General features: G+C 43.5%; 1 protein-coding gene across 5 annotated transcripts in view; it reads right to left on the bottom strand.

The window, feature by feature from the left end:
- wizb (WIZ zinc finger b) overlaps positions 1-14,850 on the bottom strand; it is a 44,970-nt gene extending 30,120 nt beyond the window's left edge. For 2 of the 5 annotated variants that reach the window (XM_049560117.1, XM_049560118.1), the window contains exons 1-7: positions 14,433-14,850; positions 13,746-13,924; positions 10,282-10,483; positions 9,950-10,025; positions 6,740-6,894; positions 4,978-6,636; positions 1,530-1,970 (exon numbers count right to left, since the gene is read on the bottom strand). In XM_049560117.1, coding sequence (XP_049416074.1) covers positions 1,530-1,970; positions 4,978-6,636; positions 6,740-6,894; positions 9,950-10,025; positions 10,282-10,483; positions 13,746-13,853 — 2,641 coding nt within the window. In that variant the 5' untranslated portion in view covers positions 13,854-13,924; positions 14,433-14,850. Of the gene's footprint in view, positions 1-1,529; positions 1,971-4,977; positions 6,637-6,739; positions 6,895-9,949; positions 10,026-10,281; positions 10,484-11,745; positions 11,827-13,745; positions 13,925-14,432 lie in introns of those variants that run through there. The other 3 variants (XM_049560120.1, XM_049560119.1, XM_049560121.1) reach the window with 3 other exon arrangements.
- Positions 14,851-15,268: the final 418 nt, after the last annotated feature.

The raw sequence follows: 15,268 nt of genomic DNA, 5'->3' as shown, positions 1-15,268 counted from the left end.
TTGGCCCTACTTTACATCCAGCGCAGCTCTCATTGCTAGTTTCAAACCAGCACAGTTGTTGTTTTCACAGACAATTGCGTCCATCTGTGCACCCATGAGCCTTAAAATGAGGTGTGGTCAGGAACATTGTTGGTGTGTTGCTATTTTGAGGCATCAGAAAGCAACTGTACTACTGACCAACAATAACCTGGTCTAAAGTCAAAATGGCACAGCATTATCCTGTTACTTACAGGACGCATTAAGCAGACAGTGTGATGTCACCATGTGCATATAGTCTGCTTGTTACACACACACAGGGACATGCGCATGGGTTATGGGTGAGTGAAATAATACATCATTAACAAGGAAAATACTAATTATGCTCTCAAAAAATGTGAACATAGCAGAGTGCAGAGCAGAGCTGTAGAGCTGCTGTCCGACTCCCAATAAAGAGTTGCTGTGCACATTTATGCACGAGGAGCAGCGTAATGTCACTGATTATTTCAGAAGCTAAAAGTTTCCTTTTAGTTTAACACTACAAATTTAATTTTGCTGCATAAATGTCCCACAACATTTGGTGCAGTGAAATTACTCTTACTGCATTACTCTCAGCAGAAGTACACTTTCTTCTCCAGTTTGCTGAATCCGCCATGTAAACAGCAGTGCGCCAGGTGCAGGTTCTGGCTTTTAAAGGGAATGGGAGATGCCACTCTGAATAGTTCAATTCATGTTACGTAAAAACACACCTGTGATTAATTAAGGGACTAAATACAACCCCTTTGCTCCTTATTTTATGCCAACATTACACACTGTTTAACTTGCAGGAGTGGAGCTGGACACGCCCTAAAGGCACTTGTGCCATGCACTTTAGACCATGTGCTACGGATTGTTTAAATAGGACCCTGTACCTTTTTATTCAGTTTCCTAATTCTGCTTTTCATCTTGCGAGCCCTCAAATTTATGACCCACACTTGCCCAGATTGTGAACATCTCCTTTATGATTTAGAAAACACTTCTAAAAGCGGCACAGTGGTGCAGCGGTTAGCATTGTCGCCTCACAGCAATAGAGTTCCTGGTTCGAACCCCAGGGTGAGGGAGCCCTTCTGTGCATAGTTTGCATGTTCTCCCTGTGTCAGCGTGGGTTTTCTCCGGGTACTCCAGCTTCCTCCCACAGTCCAAAGACATGCAGGGATAGGCTCCAGCCCTCCCCCACCCCACAACCCCTGAGAGGATAAGCAGTTATGGAAAATGAATGGTTGTGAACCACAGCTTTATGTTACAGTGACCAAATGCTGGTTACCAGAAATTTAATTTAAAAAGATGAGAGCTCCAGAAAGCAGAGAAAATCTACATTCATACATTAGCTCTACTGTGGCTAAGAAAACAGGCATTCAAGTGAATTATGGTATAGCTAATATCCACTGCGGCTCATGCCAGGGTCATTATGTCAAGCAGAAACAAAGACAACCAGAAAAGCCACTGTCTGTCTGGGCTTTCTGCTCAGACAACATCTGCACAGCCTAAAGAAAAACATGCAACAAGCAGCTGACCTTTTTTCTTCTTCTTCTGATAGGAGAACTTCTTCTCAATAGCATTGACTTCCTCGGGGGATATGAAGTGACGCACATTGTAGCTGACGCCCACTCGGTTCAGGTGGCCTCTCACGTGATTGGCAAGCCCAATGCCATTATGAAATCGATCGGGGCAGTAGGGGCATTTCCTCTCCACACTCTTGAGCGCCTCCGAGTCCTCATCAATCTCGTCTGGGTCTTCATCCAAGATGCCCTCTGACAGGAAACGCCGCACGCGCTCCTCGTCAATGTCGTCGTCATCATCATCACTGTCAATTTCTGCCGGGGCAGCAGTAACCCGGTTGCTCCTCCTCAAAAAGAAAACCTTTCCATCTTTCTCCACTTCCAGCTTGTCTTCGTCCTTCACACTCTTCTCAGGAGGGAGCGATAATGTAGCACTCTGCTGTGCTGAGCAGTCGTCTATAAAGAAAAAAAAATCAATTCTGAATAATCAGACAAATCCTGTTTAAACTGAACAGTGCGCCTAACTTAAATACTACATGTGAATCTTTTGTTTTAAATGAAGACTCCAGCATGGCTCCTTTCAGAACACTCAGAGACTGAGCTCAACAATGTCTCAACACTTTAAAGGATAATTCTGGTTTATTACATTTTATTCATCATATTCTCATTTTGTTTTTTTACTTGAATTGTGAATTTATTTGTTTATACATATTTAATGAGCAATACTGGAGGGGGAAGATTTTTACTGACCATGACTGCTTGTGTCATTGCTATGCATTGGTTTAACTTTTGTGGTGTTGCCCTCTAGCCACATCATTCTTATTAATAATAACTGCATTATACTCATCAAGTTATTCACTGACATCTTGGAAACCAACAATGTCACTACAAAGAAGTACAACACTGTGGTTTAAAAACATTTTACTTCATGCTGAATATTGCTATGACATAAATTGCCATATATTACATTTTTTCAACTGCAAATTATGGCCCCCAGTCCAAAATATCTTGTGGAATGCGTCCTGAAGTCGGAATTCGACTGGGAATGTCAGAGGGACTTCACCAACTCCTACTTCAAGATCCAAAATGTCTGCTCCGTGCATCAACAAAAGTAAAAACTTTAATAATATACTGTTTATTAGCACTTCTGTCTTATTTGTGTCACTAACAGTTATACACATGGTGCTACGGTATTTGTACATGCAAAATAGCCCACTGCATAATGTGTTTTTATCAGTTGGCATTGCTAACAATGGCTAGCCTGGCTTGAACTGCTACCGATAACAACACCTTGGTTTTCTAAATTGTTGTACTCGAACGCGGTCTACTCAGATGTGACATCATTCCCAGCTCCGACCTTCAACTGCCAAGGTAAATGGAACGCAGCAAGGACTCTTTCAGGGGTCGCATATTCAGTTTTTCCAGTAAATTTTGTTTTAATGGTTTTAAGCTAAGCCTGTTTTACACTAGCAAAAATTAGCATTAGCATTATCACAGTTCACCAAAGCTGTAAATGCACCCAGCTACCAGCTAGCATTAGGGTTATCAAAGACGGTGGATAAACCAAGACAGTCCACTGCGAGTCAGTTTCCTGTATCAGTGTCACGTGGGGTTTGCGACCACCACGCCCCTTTAGGAGACTAACAGCAGGTCCTGAGTCCATTGACTTCAGTGGGAGAAATGAACGTGATTACAGATTATGGCCGATTCTTTCGCCCCGTAGTCATGGAAGCAAATACTGGACCCATTTATCACAAGCCACATATCTTCAGAACATTCTGACACCAAAATGGCAAATTTCAGACGGACAAATCAGGAGAAAATTTACTTTGTTCAAGACCTGTCTCTGTCTCAACAACACACTCTCGCAAGATCTGGCAACAGATATCTCCTCTGCTGAAATCAGTGCAGTTTCACCAAAGATACTGGATTAAAAAAATATTTTTTCCAGCGGATATCTTAGTTACAACATGATTGAGCCAGCAAAGCAGTTTTGTGTTCCTATGTGTGGTATTTATTAAGTTTTGGGAAATCATGATGTCTAGAAAGCATCAGGCTGCAGCTGACAGGGACAGCTAACGTTAACACTAGCAGCAAAGCTAACATCAGGACGTCATCTGTTAAAAGTCTCCCGTTGTCGGATACGACATGAAACTACTCCAGTTAGCTCAATCATGTTGTAACTAAGACATCCGCTGGGAAAAAAAAAAATTGTTTTCACGGACTGTTTATTTATTTAGCTCACAGCCAGTAAGGGTACACACATATTGACAGAAGCGAGGTTGGGGATACTCATCTTTGATTGGGGTACGGGGGACAACGCCTACTCAGGAGACCGGAAATGTATACCATTTCATACAATGGGAGTATATTGTAGGTGGGCCATCTTGTAGTAGTCCAGTATCTTATCTCCACCCTCTCAACCAAATATGGTCACTTCTGCGTCTGAAATCCAAGATGGCAACTGCCAAAATGCTAAACTAAAGGCTTTAAAATTGGAGTCCACAAACCAATGAACAACTTTACGGTGGCAACAAACAATTAACTTACCAATGCTAAAATACTCCATGAAGCTGGGGGCAATCGTTTTGGACACCTAAAAAAGTCTTGTTCATCATTTAGTTGTAATAAAAGACTCTCTAAATCTGTTTTTCACTAGCGAAAATTAGCAATAGCATTATCACAGCTGTAAATGCACCACGCTAACCAAGCAAGTAGCTAGCATTAAGATTATCTCCACCCTCTCATCCAAATATGGTTATTTCTGCCTCCAAAATCCAAGATGGCGACTGCCAAAATGCAGAACTCAAGTCTTCAAAATGGGAGTCCACAAACCAGTGGGTGACCTCATGATAGCAATGTCCAACATTTTACATAGTTTATGGCCATTAAGTGAAAAAAAAAAATCTTAATGACTGTTTTGGTTGCATGAAAAAGTCTTTTTTTTTTAAGTAGGCTACATGTTGTCTTAATGGTTTTAACATTTAGTAAAAATGAGCATAAACATTATGCGAGTTAGTGTTAGCTGTAAATGTGCTAACCAAGCTAGCAGCTCACTTTAGGGTTATCTCCACCCTCTGGCAATGACCAAATGCCGACCTTGAGGCTTCAAAACGTGCGTCTACAAACCAGTGGGTCACAATGGCTACGTCCATTATTCTATACAGTCTATATCTGTTATGTGAAAACAGTTAGCTTAACGAGGTGAGGAGAACAGCACAGTCAGGTGATAACTCTCTTTGTCACAATATGCAACACCCTCCACATTACACATAGTAATTTGATCCACTGTTTATAATAAAAATATTGATTAGGGAAGCTTTCATTATTTCTGTATAATCAGGGTTTTTTTTTAGTAAAATTAGAAGAAAAAGAAAGATGTACAGGCATATGTGACTTGGTTGACATAATAACTTTAGTCTAACCTCAGCATTAGAGTCTTCAGTCATAAGTTCAGTCTCACCTGCGTTAGCTCGTGCTCTGGTGTACGGTTTAACTCCAGCAGGTGAGTTGCCCTCCCGTTGGGAACGCTCAGTGTCAAGCTTTGTGCTCCCATCTTCATCCTGCTCTTCCTCTTCACTCCCGGGCAGCTTGTCATCATCCAGAAACTTGGCCAGATCCGTCCAAGTCTTCCCTCTTCTGCTAAATCTCCTGTTCCCAGTGCACTTGAACACCACCTGGCTTGTGGGCCGAGCCGCGGCTCCGTCTGGCTTTGTGCTGTCCTCAGAGGCAGTGACTCCCTGCTGGCTTTTGCCTTGAGTTGCATCGGGCGAGGATCGAGATCCAGGCCCAGAGAGATGGTCAGAATCTATGGTGGGGGGTTTTGAAATTTGAGCACCCGCATTAGACCTTGAATGCTGACCAGTGTCATCAGCCTGCACCCCGCTGACGGAGGCCTGTCCTGGGTGAACAAGTTTCTGGTGTTCCCTCATTACAGTCTGACTTGAGGTCAGGAAGGCACAATGACCGCAGGCCAGGGAGGTGGACGCCACGCATGATGGTGAACCTGGGGATGGGGAGTCAGCCTGGAGAGCGGGTTTTTTTCTGTTGTGGGTCTTGGTGTGATTAGCCAGTGCCTGGGAGGTTCTTGTGCTGAAGTTACACTTGGTGCAGACGAAGCGGCGGCGGCAGGTGGAAACAGCTCGGGCCTGAGCTGCAGTTCGGACTGAATTTGGAGGAGTGGCGTCTGACTCGAGAACTGCTGGGTCTGTGTCTGGTGTTGAAACTGGTGCTGGGGAAAGAGGTGGAGATGTGACTATTTCTGGGTCTGACATTTTGCCTGGAATCGAGGCTGGGCTTGTGTCTTGCATAATCGCAGGGTCTGAGCTTATATGCTTCACCGTCTTACTGTTGAGCTTCTCAGTCTCTTTTGCCTTCCCATTTTCATTCAGTTTCTCAATCTCCTCTAAGATCTTTAGACGGGACTCCTGGTGCTTTCTGTGGTGGTCTGCCAGCGCGAGCCGATTTGAAAGGTTCCACCCACACTCGATACACCTAAAGCGGCCGCCCTTTCCTAAACGCCTGCCCCCCGCTGCACCGCTCTGACAGTGCTCAACTATGTGCTCCTGCAGGTGGACCTGCTTTTTGAAGTAAATGCTACATTCCACACAGGTGAAGATTTGTTTGCCTGGCTCTCCCCCACTTTGTTCCTCTTCTTTGTCCCTTTTCCCTCCTCTGTCTCTGAACTTTATCGGCTCCTCCACTGTTGCCTCTCCAAAACTGACTTCCTCGAAATCATAAACCCCTCCACCTCCACTCTGTGCTGTCTCACTGGTTTTTGATTTTTGAGGACTCACTCTTGCCCTCTTTCCTGTCTCAGGCAATGTTCGCTTCAACGTGCCAAGTCCGGAGAAGGGCCTGAGCAGCACCCTCTTCTTTCTGCACCGCTGAATAAATGTGCAATGAGCCCAGGGGGCAGGAGGGGGACTCTCCGGGTCTGAGTCTCCAGGGAAGGTGTACACATCTCTCTCAGGCTCCTTGGTTTCTTTTCCCTTGGGCCTCTTCTCTCCCTCGCTGTTGTCCGCCTCCTCCTCCTCCTCCATTTGGCAACCTTCCTTTGGTTTTACTTTGGACAGAAACAGCTCGGCTTCCTCGGATACATTCCACACTTTGCTGTCTGCCACTGCGAAGAGAAAACAGAGGAATTATGAATGGAAAGAGCCCTAAGATAAAAAGAAAGTTATCAAGTGTGCAGGCAGATTTTGTTTCTTCCTTATGCTGCTTACACTCTGTTTGGCCAAGCTGAGATGTATTTGGCTCTTCTGTCTTTGTGCTCTCAGTGTTGTTGTTGTCGCTGAGCCCCTCCACAGGGGGAGACGAGTCAGTCTTATTATGCAAGTGCTGCAGTTTTTCAGGTTCTTGGTCATCTTCACTATCAAGTCTGGACAGCAGTGGAAAGGAAAAGCATTGAGAGGCAATTCTAAAAGAAGCATCTCTGCCTGAAACAAATCAAAATTACAGACCAAGAACAAGCTCTTCTTATTCTCACACTTTGAGAGTTCATGTCCATTTTTACTGGAAATTGTGTGGGTTTTTAAAAACACACACGGTGGGAATTTTTCATGAAGATGCCAGTATTTGTGGACTCAGAATATTTAACCTCTTCCACTCCACCCCTCCCTACCATAGCCACCAATTTTGGTCTTTTCTGGGGGGGGGGGGGGGGGCAGTGGATCTTAAGGGACAGATAGCAGGTCAACACTATATGCCACACAGAAGTGGTATACATCATTCAAAAGCTAGGTCCCTGAAGATTAATTTGAGATGCAGCTCAGCACTGTGTGTCAGTTTTTCTAGTCATAAATCTGCAATAAATATTGTGTTCTGTCAAACGCCTGTTCAAACTTCGAGAGTTTAAGGTGCGTAGGGGCTTTTTCGGTTGTTTTTTACCACTCAAGAATCAATACAAATGGTCAAAAATTCCTCCAAAATACCACCATAAGACACCCCAACCCTGAAGAGCATCATAAAAGAACACAAGCTGTCATTTGGTACAAAAACTTTTGACATTTGGAGATTTCTGTAAGCCTTCCCTTTTTTGATGATTGGATGGCGAGCTCTTCTGTTCTAGAGGCCGCCAAGAAACACCCTAAATGTCAATATACCTATGAAAGCCAAACATCTTCTGAATGCTGCAGGTCTCTAGTTTGTGGTTGCAAAGTTTCATGAGGCTGTGATTATCCCACAGGTCACTGTAGACCATTTTACACAGTGGTATCAGTTTTAAAAAACAGTCAAACTACAATGAAATGACTACTCTGGGGACGAACATCATCACACATGAATAAAACCAGGCTCGTTGAATCCACAGGAGTCTCAGCTTTCCAGTCAAATTTATGCAATTCCAAGAGTGTTTAGGGACCCCAGTATGCAGAAATATTCAAATACAATAGGCTAAAATAATACTGAAAAAACACTGCATGGTTTCTGCTCAAAACCGAATGGGACTAGCATAAAGTGTGCATGTCTGTAAAGGGGAGACTTGTGGGTACCAACTGAACCCGTTATCAGTTAGAAATCTTGAGGTGAGAGGTCAAGGGAACCCTTTAAAAATGGCCATGCTATTTAGCCTGAGTTTGGAGCACTATGTAACCCTTCCCAACAAGATAGCGTGACGTGGTTAGCACCAATAGATTCCATAGTCTTCTAGTTGTTAGTAGTTAGTAGGTGAGTATCATGAAAAGCGCTCTATAAATAAAATGTATTGTCGTTAGTGGTTTTTACATGAGTAAGATTTTCACTCTAGGTTTAGAGGCCCTGATGAACCAAGTCGATGGTCGGCCATTGGTCAACGTTGGGTCATCTGAGAGCATCCATTGCCCTAGTTTTTGCTGTGTGTCCCTCACCATTGGCACATGTCGGCCCTGTTTGCCTGTTTTTGGGACTATTGACTCCCTTTCCACGTTTAAATCCCGTCTGAAAATTCTGATTTAATGGTGACACACATATTGAGTCTTGCACTGATGATGATTTTATACCTAATATTTATAATCATAATTTCTGTCTAGTCATTTTATCATCTTTAATTGTATATTACTGAATTGTCCGATTTTATGATCTATGGACACACTGCTGCTTGTTTTTTTAACTGTGTCTTGTAAGGTGTCCTTGAGTGCTCTGAGAGGCGCCTATAAATAAAATGCATTATGATTATTAATATTCAGCATGTCGAATTGGCTTCAGAGACAGCAGAGCCCATCGGTGAGAGAAAACACTCTGCTATAGGCAGTTCAGCTCAGTGCATTAAAACGAGAAATGGAAGTGAGGAAAGTAAACAAATGACCAAAGTCATTAAGGGTCTGAGATCAAAAACAAACTTTTTGTATTAGGTGAGATCTTTTTTAACCATTGATCTCTAACTAAAACAGCTGGTAGTTGTTTGTGTTGCTGCTCACTAGCACACGGTAAACATTTGTTCTTTCAACATCGGGTTGTGTTGTTAATATGCTAACAGGCTAACTAGCATCTTGAATCCTTGCGGTCAGTGATTTCCGCTTTTGAATGATTAATGCGCACTACCACCGCCTGCGGCAGAGGAAAAGATATTTCCTCTCACGCAGACGCAGAACGTTGGCCAGTTGCCGCAGTCTTTGGTGTGCTCAAGGGCACTTCCTGGCCAAGATACAGGCAATGTGAGGGGATGCGACAGTCGGCTTTCATTGCCACTTGTTCTTTGACGTCGGTTTGGTGCATCTGGGCCTTAAAACTCTGCCTGCTACAGCCTCTGAAAGACAGTAATGTTGACCAAGGACACTGGCGTCCGTTGGAGAGTGGAAGAGGTTAAATCTGATGACTTTTACAGCAACAGAATAAAAAATACATATATAGGATTAAATATTTCTCCCCCATAATTTCATTCCTCGCAACATTTAGACCTTCAAGTTGGGAATAAAACAGTAACATTTTCTGGGTCTGAAGGTTTCCTGGAAATAACTGAGTAATTTGGACTTTAGCATTACTGATAGAATTTAGTTAGTAAAGTAATAGTTTGACATTTTGGGTAAACGTTAATTGACTTCTCTGCTGATAGTAATATTTGCAGTAGTAGCATGAAACAGTTTTTCAAAAGGAGTGCACATAATTAAGACTAAATAACAACAAGGCGTTAAATTGTAAAGATAAACAAAAGGAAAACATAAAAATATAGACAGAAAAAGTGTAGCCTGCCCTTTTTACTTAGCATATTCTCATAAATAACTCATTCGCCTCTGGGTTTAGGTTATACGAAACAAACAAACAAACAATAACAAAACAACAAAAAGAGAACCAACAAAAAAAAGAGAAACAATACCAGATAAGAAGAGTTAGCTTAGCTTAAGACGGGACACAAGAGGCACTAATGCTTCGTGATGTCTCTGTGTCCTGAACTAACCATCTGACATCACCCCCAAACACTCGCAACCCTTCCTCCTGCACCTCCTCCTCCTCCTCCTCACCTGAGTCCAGAAGAAGGAGATCCTGGGCTGTGAGCAGCCAGACCATGAGGGTTAGAAAAGTGCTGTAGCTCCTCCTCTGACACGCAACAGCAACACAAAACACACAACCACAGGAACATCACTTCACAGCTCAACAGTTACAGTCCACAGTCAAAGATACAGTGCATACTGAGAGACTTCTGACTACATGCAGACTGAGTAACACTGAAAACAATCAGGGGACAACAATGATAGGTACACTGATGGCATCGTGTGTTAGCTAGAGTCACTACTGCTTCACTAATCACTACTGTGTGCAACAGGTGTCCAGGAGATATTAAGCCATGTGTTACCATCTAGTGTTTCTTTCTCAGAGTCAGAGTCCCAGCTTAGGGAGGAAGGAAAGGCTGAGGACCTGAATCTCCTCTGTGCGCTCCTCCCTGGCTCTGCACTGGGCTGAGGGCCTTCAGTCTGCTTGGGGCCCTCATCTCCAGCGTGGCCCCACGAGCATTTGGCAGGCATCAGGCCGTCTCTCACATTTGGAGAACGTGAGGACTAGAGGAAAATAAAACATACAAATCTTATTATTCAGAAGTAACCGGACTGGATCAAATCTTGAAAACAGGTTGTTCAAACGACAAAAACAAGATTTTGGTAAGACAGGGATAACTTTGATCCCAAAAAATTAGAATCATCCTGATCAAAGCAGAGTGGTGGATTTCAGGAACATAATGCAATAAAACTCAAAATAATATACATATTTTTACTTACATTTTGCACTTGATGTACTTAATCGTTACAGTGATAAAGCAGACATTGGATTGCCATTACAGGAGCAGTTGATCTTTTGAAGTGGAAGTTAGTGCAGATTCACCAAAGTCACACAATAACACAAACTAACTAACTAACTGATAAAGGCAGTGGTAGACCAGTCAGCCAGAAATACTGTTTTTGTCAAAGGAGTCTGGTGGCTTTCACAAGAGCTTAGATGGGGCACTGAAACTGTCATTGGCTTCCCTCTTGGGCCAGGCTGACTGACGGAGAGAGAATGAAAATATTCTAATTACAGCGTACACTTAAACTGACAGCAATTTTTTAGGTGGCTAAAATACACGTTGCTGCTGCCCCCGTCCACAGCAGTACATTAATAAGCTTCCATTTCGGTACTCCAGCCTGCTTCTCCGAGCTGGGGGTGTGCTGATAGACATCTACTTCAATACAGTGACAATGGATAATCACCTCATAAAACCCCACAAACCGGAACTATCCCTTTCAGCATTTCAATACACTAAAGTTAAAATATATATTTTAAAAAAAGGATTTTGTCCCCATAAAATAATCCCCTGTATCAGCAGTTCCCAACTGGTTTGCTACGGTCCAAAAGTAGGGTGCAGGTCCATTCTGAAAAAACACACTTTATTTTTAAGTGCAGTGAATTTCCGGCACAGAGTTTTTATTTTGAAGTGCTATTTCCTGCTGTAGTGTGAGTGATTAACGGGTAGCTACTCAACAGAGGCAGCAAACTAGCTTGACGACATGGCCAAACACAGGTATGAAGCTGAATGTACTGAACTGTGTGGAACCTGAACTAAGGACTAGTGAGAAGTCCAGGCTGGACCAGTTGGGAACCACTGCTCTAAATAGCTGTCAAAAATACTTAATTTGAAGTTAACTGTCATTCATCGCTTTGCAATCATTACAATGACGCAATCAAAAGTAGTCTTTAGTATTTGCATCCCCCATGTGGTTCATTGTCTCTTCAAATAAAAACACTTAAAGTGACCCAACACTAGTTGTTCCACCTCTTCTTTACATACCTACATTGTGATATGTATGTAGTCCCATTTAGAGGCTGGTTATCTGGATTTGGTGATCATTAAAAGTTTGTAGGCTGATCCAGTCTAACGTTGCTGTGAAAAACCAGCACAAATTACAATGGTTCAACTGATCCTGGATAGCAAAACATGGGATTTCCAAATCCAGATCATTTTGATCCAGATTAAACTTTTGGAACACCTGAGGCCCAGGTGATGGAAATGACAGCGATGAAGATGAAGCAGGAAGTGCAGTGACATTTACACTATAAACTGATGCAGTAAAAAAAATCATTGGTATGGTGTTTAGTAAAAAGCACAATATGACTTGTGAAGGACTGGAAACTCAAAGTTTAGGACTTGGAACTTGACTTGAGTGTTGTCAGTCTTGACTTGGGACTTGACATACAATGATTCGGTCCCATCTCTGGCAGTATGCAACCTTATAAGTGATGGTTACAATCTGCCATAAAATGGAGAAAAGATTATCATTACTCTTTTGTTAAAGCAGCTGTCCGGAACTTTCTGTTTTCGTTGATTATAGCGCCCCCTTTGGTCGAAGCAGTATGACACCCACAGCCTGGTGTCGTAAAATTCCGACTGCAACCGGCAATAACCGCATGCATTTGTTTTGGAGAGTGAGAGGAAAATCATAAATGTTCTGGTGTAGCTCTGAATTTCTTATAAACTGAGGACAACTGCCTGCTGTGTATTTGTGTTCATGGTCACAGTTACAGATAAATTTGTGGCGTTTGTTGTAACGTTACTAGACAGAAGCGGTTCACATCAGCTAAAGTTACATTTAGCTTGCTTATAACTTCCATGTCGTCATATATTGAAGTGAAACAACGTCTAACAAGTTGCGGTATATTCTCTAAATAAAAACAAAAATGACATACCTGTCGATTAGGAAAAGGGCCAACTGGGGATCAGTTTTAAAACCTTTCAAATCTCACAGCTCTCTCCACTTGGTGAATGCCCGACCGAGGTTTACACGAGTTTGGGCTCGAGCCCTATCACTGTCCCGTTTAGCCTTCTTCTGTTATTCTGTTCTTTTTCTTTTAGATGGTGCTCCTTCTTTATCCGCCATGACATCAAAAGTACAACCAAGTCCTTATACATACATCTGGTAAAACTGTTAGGTGTTCAGCAATGCCCGTTGCGTACCGCTTACTCGAAGAACACTCTCTGTAAACACGGCTCTTCTTCTTCTCTCAATTTATTGGCGGATCACAAACAACTTCCAGGTGCATACCACCACCTACTGTACAAGAGACTACTCCCTACTACATGTCATTTAGCCTGTTTCTTAAATCCTACTCGTAAACACGTCTCCTTCTTCTTCTGTGGTTTAATGGCTGCGGGCCACTGCAGGCGTGCAGACTTACTTCCGCCTCCAGGTGCCGTATTCTGGTTTGCTGACTTCCGCTGTGTCCGACCCGAGCCAGGCTACGCTAAATAGCCATATAGAGAAAGGCTTTTTTGTCGCTGTTGGGTTCAAATAAATATGCGGATCTTCAAGGGGGGGTGATACGAACTAGGGGCAGTTTTATAAATGGTAAAAAGTTCCGCACAGCTGCTTTAATGCTGTTCAGTTGGCATTACATTTAGTAAAGAGCGCAATATGACTTGTTAAGGACTGGAAACTCAAGTTTAGGACTTGGAACTTAAGTCTTGCAATACAGTGACTCAGTCCCACCTTTGGCAGTATGCAACCTTTACAAGTGACGGTTGCAATCTGCCATAAAATGGAGAAAAGATGAGGCAGCTATGCACGACTGAAGCAGGAAGTACCATGCCTTGTCCACCATAAACTGATGCACAAATTGGTGCATTAAAAAAAATCTGGATTTTTATAATATCAATGTGTCATTACTCTGTTGTTAAGTTGGCATTACATTTAGTGAAGAACGCAGAAAATTGAGTGTGTGATGCTCAACATGCTTAATATGTGTCTCCCTAATTGTTGAAACAAACGTCCACCTTTGGTCTGACGTCGTTACCTGTAAGGTGCAGTTGAGGAAGGTGGGGGTGACAGGGTTTTGTGCTGAGTTGCAGGCTGGGGGCCCATAGCTGGTCCCTGGGGTTCGGGGTGGCCCTTCTGGCTCCATGGTCCCCCCAGAGAGCAGTATGGAGTCCCACTGGTGACCAGCCTTCCTACATTGTGCAGCCTCCTCTTCTCCTGCAAACACGAGCACACACTGAACAACATGAAAGTTTCCCACAGCTTCAAAGTTCCACGCTCACATCCACATGCACAATGTTTCCCCAACACCCAGCAGACTGTGAGGAGGGATCACAAGCATTAGGAGACAATATGAAAGTGTGAGATCTGCAGAAATGGTTTGGCTCTCCTCAGTATTTCCAATGCCAGCTGCAGTTTTCGTCCCGTCTGACCTATTTTCACAATATGTCTGGTCTTAAAGAATGAAACAGGGCGCTCAGATGGTTACATAAATAAGTGGCCTTTCTATTCAGGCCCATGTCCTCCCCTGCTGCCCCTCTGAGAAGCAGGAAAATACCCGGGTACATCAAGGTGTCCCGCGGGTTGGCCTCTGTGGCTCCAGAGGACGCAGCTGGTATCGATCCAGTGTCTGTCAGGTGACTAGAACAACAATGCATCCGTGCACAATGCGTGTTGGAGCCAGAAACGCCTTTGAGCTGCAGTTTTTTTTAGTGCAAATACTCACTGAATTCGGCCTGGTGTGCGGGTCGCAGTGAAAGCTGGCTGTTTAAGCGCCGTTCGTCATAGTTTGAGGACGGAGCTGAAGCTTTTACGCCCCGACACGATGCTCTCCGGAGGCTTTGACGGCTCCCAGGGACAAAGTTGCTCCGTTAAATCGCTGCTCGGGGTTTTGCATGGATCCCTTGAAGATGCCAGGCAGAGGACTCCATGTTATTTGGCTTGCAGGCACGCCACGGCTGCGTACGTAACGTCGACGGGGAGGGTGACGAGAAGAGTTTCGAGTCAAACACCGGAGACAAGTTGAATAAGTTCAACTTTTACCGGAGCTTCGCTTTTATTCGCCTTTCAGCACGGTGACGGTGGAGTGTGTGTGTGTGTGTGTGTGTGTGTGTGTGTGTCAGGCTGTGTGCTCACACGCGTTTATTCATTATGTCACTTTATTCTGCGACAAACACCGGACTGAACACTGTTAGCATGTCACACTGATGACGGTGATGACGTCAGACATTATTTTATGGAGACAGGTGAAGTATTGATTTTTAATTGTGTCAGTTAAATTTGAGCTGTTGTCAGTTTGACCCACATGTTCAACACCGTGGTTATAACATGGATATAAAACACATCACAGACACACCTCGCAGTGTGAGGTGAGCACAGCTGCCTCAGTTCGTCTTTAATTAGACTAATACAACGTCCTGAAATACTGGAAATCAATAAACGCCTTATTACTGCCTATTACATGATCGTGTGGCGCCCCCTGCTGGCCGGATATGGAACTGCGTGAAAGACAATTCACACTTAGACTTGGATTTAGATCCTAAAAGTAGAAATACCACAGTG

The sequence above is a fragment of the Epinephelus fuscoguttatus genome, linkage group LG19 (assembly GCF_011397635.1).
Source record: "Epinephelus fuscoguttatus linkage group LG19, E.fuscoguttatus.final_Chr_v1".
Taxonomy (NCBI): domain Eukaryota; kingdom Metazoa; phylum Chordata; class Actinopteri; order Perciformes; family Serranidae; genus Epinephelus; species Epinephelus fuscoguttatus.
The sequence above is the reverse complement of the archived record's forward strand: the minus strand, read 5'-3'. Positions and strand labels throughout refer to the sequence as shown.